Raw genomic sequence first — 7,258 nt, forward strand, 5'->3', positions numbered from 1 at the left:
GACAGAACTACGCGCCGGATACCTTGTCTTTGAAGCCAGGTTCAGGGGCTACTGAGGGAATCCTGGACTAAGGGGTCCTCGGTCGTCCGTCCTGTTAGCCATGGGCCAGACTGATGGACTGTGAAGATACGAAGACCGAAGACTGCACCCGAGTCCGGATGGGACTCTCCTTGGCATGGAAGGCAAGCTTGACGACCAGATATATAGATCCCCTTCTTTGTAACCGACCTTGTGTAACCCTAGATCCTCCCGGTGTCTATATAAACCGGAGGACTTAGTCCGGATAGGACACTCATTATCATAGCCATACAAGCCAGACCTCTAGGGTTTAGCCATTACGATCTCGAGGTAGATCAACTCTTGTAACACTCATATTCATCAATATCAATCAAGCAGGACGTAGGGTATTATCTCCATAGAGAGGGCCCGAACCTAGGTAAACATCGTGTCCCTTGTCTCATGTTACCATCGACCTTAGACGCACAGTTCGGGACCCCCTACCCGAGATCCGCTGGTTTTGACACCGACACTCGGGTTGGGCCTTTTTGTTAAACTGTAAATATGACGGGCCCAAGCCTGGCCCGGCCCGGCCATCGAGCTCAAAATCTAGGTCTAGACCCGGCCAGTGGACAAGGTCGGGTCGGGCTGCCCATGACTGCAGTGTAATGCGGAGAGCCAACTTCTCGTTGTCGCCAGCGTTCACCTCATGAACTAAGGCGCCCCGGTTGTCCTTGGTGCCGGACACAGCATCGCCACTGCTTCTGGTGCTCGACATTGGGACAGAGAGGGGAGGGGAACCAATGGAGAGCGGAGTGAAGAGTGAGAGAGTGAAGTTAGGGTTTGGTCCAGTCAGGTTTATCAGTGGGGAGAAAGTAGGGTCCATGCGGGCCATGGTAGGCCGGACTGACCCGACGAGGGTGTACGTGCATCTTCATATCTGCACCATATATGGGCTGGTCTGAGCGTTGCTGGTCAATCCGGGTGTATAGTACTCCCTCCGTTTCTTTTTACTCCGCATATAAGATTTGGTCAAAGTCAAACTACACAAAGTTTGACCAAATTTATATAAAAAAATATGAACATCTACAATACTAAAACTATATAGTATGAAAATACGTTTCATGGTGTATCTGATAATATTGATTTCATATTGTGAATGTTTACATTTTTTAATATAAAGTTAGTCAAACTCTACCAAGCTTAGCTTTGACCAAATCTTATATACGGATAAAAAAAAACGAAGGGAATACAGAGGTTTTTCGAGGAGGCCAATTGGGTCAAGAAAAAGTGACCAGTCAGTACAGAGAGTTCAGGTGTAGATCCAAGTCAACCAGTAGCCTGGCGTCAACTGAAGTCCTGACCAGTGTTTTCTTTTGTATGCGAAAAGCGAGCACTACAAGCATGTTTGGTTGCCATCCACGTTTTGCCACATTTTTGTGCCGCAGGTGTGGTAAATTGATGCAAATGTTTGGTTGCAGTGGCATGTCACACTTTTCCAGTCACATATCCCACTTATCATAGACTCAGTTGCTAGCCAATTTTTTGCCCACAAACGTGGCAACCAATTTGGCCACCACAAAAACTGTACAAAAATGTTTGTGAAACTTTTGTCACAAAGGTTCCTAGCTAGCACGACTAGTCCGGCCGGCCGAAGGACGTACACGTACGGTGCCGACGGATTCGTATCCTTGCTCAGTTGCTCTCTCCCCCAACCTCTAGGTGCGTACGTGCACTGCTCTGGGTACGCCGGGACTGGCGCCAGCGATACGCCGGGGTGACGTTTCCTTTGGTTGGTGTGGGTGTGGGTGTGGTCGGGCCGGCGTGTGCAGCACAGCAGACGGCCTATCTTCATCGATCCCGGCCGCGTGCCTTGTTTCTCTGGCAAACGAACGAGCGTCGTTCAGCGACGTCCGTGTACGCATTCTTATCCATCTACCTCTACTGGCAACGATGGTTCGGCACGAACGGACGTGAGAACAACCCGCCCGGCCGGGGCGAGGGGAGGGGAGGGGTTGTTGGACCTGCAGCTGACGGCGATGCCCTGTTACCGTCGGCCATGCCCTTTTGGGCTTTGAAGGCAACCCAAGGAGTTAGGCCCGTGTCCTGCCGCTGTAGGAGTAGGTGCTGGTAGGTGCATTCAAGAGTCTTTTCACGTAAGTTTCCTGGTCCTTCATGGCCAAGGTTTTTTTTTTACCTGATAAAACTTCATATCTATCCATTGACTGTCAAAGTAAGTATAGAAGACCCTAGAAGCATAAAAAAAGAAATTGAAGGTCCATAGCCCATTTAGCGACGAACACAATTACTGGACCGAGCCGAAAACGTGCCGCCGTCAACACCCCTCCCTCACCGGGGCCGGACAGACTTTGTTGTAGTAAGTAAGAAAGTTGTCGTACAAAGATCACATAGGATAAACACACCAGAACAACAACCACTGTCGATGAAGAAAAACATGTTGATCAAGAAGATCTAGCCTCCACACACACATACGCAGACGAATGAAGAACGGATTCAAGCGGATCCATCGAAGACAAACGCCACCCCCCGGCGGTGCATCCCACCCCCCGACGCTAGGCGAGGAGAATATTGTCCTATTTTCAGGGAGCAGTCGCCTGCTTGCCTTTCTGAGCAGGACACAAACCCTAAACGGATACAAAAAGGCACCTACAATTGAAATTAGAGCCCTCCCACTAGTAAGGATCGAGATCCACCATGCCTCTCATGGCCTAAAGCCGCAACAGACGAGATAGATGTGTGTCGCACCGACATGGGGCGAGCAGCCCTAGCTGCCTTTGAGTTGCTAGAGCACAACCAAGGGTACGCGTGCGTAAATTAAAGTTTTAGCGGTGTTCATGACATTGTGTTTTTTTACCATATAAGTACAGATGTGTATTTTCTGCAAGTCCGGTACATTTGATCTTGCGGAACTCGGGTTTGTGTCCTCGTATGACCTTTCTTTCGAATCCATTGAGTTATAATTTGGTCCTCGTATATGTGATGCAGCTGTCTCCTCCCTAAGAAAAGCCTAGGGTTTCTTTGTCTCCCGCCGGCGCCATCGTCCTTCTGCCATGTTTTCGGTGGCCTTAGGGCCATGGCGTCATGGTGGATCCCACCCTTACCGACGGGAGGGCAATGTTTTCAGATGTTACTTTGAGTTTAGTTGGGCTTTGTGTCTTGCTCAGGAAGACGAGATGGTGGTGGCTCCTTGAAGATGAAATAAGATTTTTCGTGTTTAGCCCCCGTTTCAGTGGCGTGTCTAGCATCGTCGTTGAGCGAGTGAAGGTGTGCCTCCTATGGATCTGTCCTTGGTAGATTTGCTCGGATCTGGTCGTAGTTCGTCTACCTTCGTGTGTCTTCAGATTGGATCATTTTGATCTATGCTACTCTTCATCGACGGGGGTTGTTGTTCTGCTGCGCTAGTCCTATGGGACCTTAGCATGACGATTTTTCGACTGTCAACGAAAACAAGTTTTGCCCGACTCCGATAAGGGAGGGACGACGGCGGTGCGCCTTCGATTCGCTTCAGTGCTTGTAGTCGTCGCTGGGATGTTTATGGATCTGGATGTAACTTTTATTATCTCTTGTATTCGTTGTATCCAAGATGAATAGATCAAAACATTTCTTGCAAAAAGAAAATAATTTGGTCCTCGTACGACCTATCTTTCGAATCCGCTGAGTTATGTTTTGGACTTAGGGACCTCTTCCCTGCACTATAGTGAAGATCATGTAGTCCGACATCATGCACTTGAGGGAATCATCCCCAGACAATGTCCGTTCATCGCTCATGATTCCTATCTTTTGGAACAGATGACTTATGTGCTCTCTAGAACATTTATTGATACTCCCACTGTTTCATAATATAGTGCATATAATTTTTTTTGAGAAGTCAAACTTTAGAAACTTTAACTAAATTTATAGAAAAGACTATTTATATCTAGAACACTAAATATATAAAATATGAAATTATGCCTTATAATGAATCTAACGATATATGATTGACAGTCTATATGTAAATTCTTTTCTCCAAAATCTAGATCAAAGATTGTTGACTTGTACTATTAGGTTTAGAAGGAATGTAAGAGGAGTCTCGGCAGTAGCTTGGCAAGAACTGCAAGATCTATGTGCTAATTAATGTAGTCTTATTTGAGGAACAGGGATACATGTATCTAGACTTTAACTAATTCCGGTCAACTTTCTATTAAATCCATGTATCGTATGCTTTGGGCCGTACATGTTAGATGTCCTGTTACAAAAATTGATTTGCTAACATTCCACTTAAAATTGAAGTGCTTTTGTGGCTCATGTGTAGGAACGGTACATGGACTAAAGATAATCTCTCTAAGAGAGGTGGACAGGAAATGAAAAATATCGTTTATGTGATCATAAAGCAATATGAAGGAAAAAGTGCTAGTCTTTTCTTTTCTCAAGGAAGCAGATGTCAACAATGGTGCTAGTCTTTTCTCCAGGAAAAAAAAAGGCACGCACCACGGAAGAAAAACCCTGATGTGTCCTTCCAACGAGGAGGGGTTGGAGCATTAATTGGGAGATACCTAATATCCATATATGGAGTGGTGATAAACACAACGCCTTGGTCGTCTCCTCCGCCAGCTTCCAACAAGCTATCGGTCTGCTGCTCTGCCTACACCGCCGCGCCGATAGGATAGCTGAGCTGAAGAGCGGCATTCTTGTTCGGCAGCTGAGCGTGGCATGTCGAAGGCGCCGCGCGGCCCCAGGAAGCCGGCGACGAGAGGCCCTTGGTCGACGGAGGAGGACGCCAAGCTGACGAACCACATCGCCAAGCATGGCCTCGGCCGCTGGAGCGACATCCCCAGGCTAGCAGGTATACTGTGTAGAGAGTGTGCACAGTAACTCGCGTCACGGTCGATTGTATAGTGCTAACACATCTGATTTTATCATGCTCTGTGTGTGCAAGTCCGAATCGCTATGCTAGCTACTCCTAGTTTGATGGAATTATCCTTTGAGTAATTGTGTTGTATGGTTGCAATTAATAGGCATTGAGAGGGGCGGGAAGAGCTGCCGGCTGAGGTGGTTAAACTACCTCCGGCCGGACCTGAAGCGGGCCGCGCTCTCGCAGGAAGAGGAAGATCTCATCATCCAACTCCATTCCATCATAGGCAACAGGTACATACAAACTCATCCGACTTAGCAAGGCGGATTGATTGATCGACGAGGAGGTTGTTCATTTCACCATTGACGAGGAAATTCATGCATTGGATGGGCAGCTGGACTCTGATCGCGGCGTGCCTGCCGGGGCGGACGGACAACGGGGTCAAGAACTTCTGGAACGCCTCCATCAAGCACAAGCTCCGCCGGCGTGGCATCGACCCGGACACCCACGAGCCGGTGGTCGACGAGGGCAGCAGGAACGGCGACGCCCAGTACATCCTGCCATCCCACCTTGAGGCAGGTAGCAACGCGTGCAGCCATGGAGCCCTGACGCTGCCGGACTCCATCACTCGCTACGTGGACACGGACCCGCTGCAGCTCCAGCATGGCGTTGTACTTGTACAGCCGGCGGTGTCGAGCTCCAGCACGGTGGGCTCTGACCCGTCCGGCTCCGGCTCCGACACCGGCGAGCAGTGGAACAACCTCGTAGACGGCAGTCAGCTGTTCGATCTGACGGAGAGTAGCACTACTACTACTACCAAGTCGGGCACCACCAACCACGCCTGCTCCATCGCCGACTGGAAGCTGGTTGGAGCTGCTCCGCGAGTACCTTGAATGGCTCGGTTTCGTATTGGGTGTAGTATACTTACTTATATCGGTTGGTGCTTTTTCGGGGGAAAAAATAACGGCTGGTGCTTGAACTGAACTGACTAAAACAATGTCGTCAACGGCGGCGAGCAATCTATTACCGCCGCGCGTGCGCGCAATACTAGACTCACGGGGTGCATCCGACGGACCTTTACGGGGTGGCCAACGTGCCCTCTCATAATTCCCCCCCCCCCCCCCCCCCCCCCCCCTAATTTTCACTGATGGGCCCGCTGCCCTTAATTAAATCCTAGCCATTAATACTTAATCAACCCCGTAAAACCCCGTAAACACCCCGTGAGTGTAGCATTGCTCTATCCGTACGACCGCACGTGCCATATATCCGTTGCTGCTTATTGTTAAGAATTAATTAACACCTGTTGAATAGGAATAATCTCTGTTTTTCCTTCAAGGCCTCTTCCAATGCATTGATGCTTAAAGATGAGGTGTTAAGTGCATAAAAGAATGTAGCAACTAATCTCTCAATGCATTGTCGCTTAGCTTTTGTAGCTAAGCTTTTCTCATATAATTGTTCGTTGAGCCCCGCTTCGATACACTCCCTACTAAATGTATAAATGGTAAAATTGACCTTTGCTAAATTGTACCTAATTTCATACGTATGATGGGTCGCCCTCTTGGTTTACATCCACCCGCTGTAACCAAGTGGGACAACTGACTTGTCGTGCCTAGTTATTTTTTTATTCTTGTTCTTCTAAGTTTGGTTTTCTTCTTCTTTTTTGTTTTGTTTTGTTTGGCCTTTTCTTCTTGCGGTTTTATTCTTTTTATGTTTCTTTTTTCATTTTCTTAAATTCGTGAACTTATCTTTTAAATGTGTGAACTTTTATTCAAATGAATGAACGTTCTTCGACCCGCAATGTCCAACTCGAGTGGCTATCAATGGTGCTTTGTAGCTTGAGGTCGGATGTTCGACTCCACGCCCCACTTTTTAAGAAGATGTGAACCATCAAATCAGAGCCAGATGGATGAAACAGAGGCAAGCTTTTGGCGTTCTCTCTGACAAGAGAGTGCGACAAAAAATAAAAGGCAAGTTTTATAGGACAGCGATTTGACCTGCAATGTTGTATGGCGCTGAGTGTTTGCTGACTAAAAGACGACATGTTTAACAGTTAGGTGTGGCGGAGATGCACATGTTCAGATGGATGTGTGGCTACACAAGGAAGGACTGAGTCCAAATGATGATATATAAGATAGAATTGGGGTAGCACCGATTGAAGAGAAGCTTGTCCAACATCGTCTGAGATGATTTGGGCATATTCAGCGCAGATCTTCGGAAGCTCCAATGCATAGCGGACGGCTAAAGCATGCTGATAATTCAAGAGAGGTTGGGGTAGACCGAAGTTAATATGGGAGGAGTCCGTAAAGAGAGATCTGGAGGACTGGAAATCACCAAAGAACTAGCCATGGACACAGGTGCATGAAAGCTTGATATCCATGCGCGATAACCATGACTTAGTTGTGAGATTTT

The 7,258-nt window shown here is 47.8% G+C and overlaps 1 protein-coding gene across 1 annotated transcript; it reads left to right on the forward strand.

Moving 5' to 3' along the window:
• Nucleotides 1-4,509: 4,509 nt before the first annotated feature.
• On the forward strand, nucleotides 4,510-5,921 carry LOC123083127 (transcription factor MYB8). Its single transcript, XM_044505255.1, has 3 exons — nucleotides 4,510-4,840; nucleotides 5,013-5,142; nucleotides 5,244-5,921. Exons 1-3 carry the CDS (start codon nucleotides 4,708-4,710, stop codon nucleotides 5,740-5,742), a joined length of 762 nt encoding a protein of 253 aa, XP_044361190.1. The 5' UTR covers nucleotides 4,510-4,707; the 3' UTR covers nucleotides 5,743-5,921.
• The last annotated feature ends 1,337 nt before the right edge of the window (nucleotides 5,922-7,258 follow it).

The sequence above is a fragment of the Triticum aestivum genome, chromosome 4A (genome assembly GCF_018294505.1).
Source record: "Triticum aestivum cultivar Chinese Spring chromosome 4A, IWGSC CS RefSeq v2.1, whole genome shotgun sequence".
NCBI lineage: Eukaryota > Viridiplantae > Streptophyta > Magnoliopsida > Poales > Poaceae > Triticum > Triticum aestivum.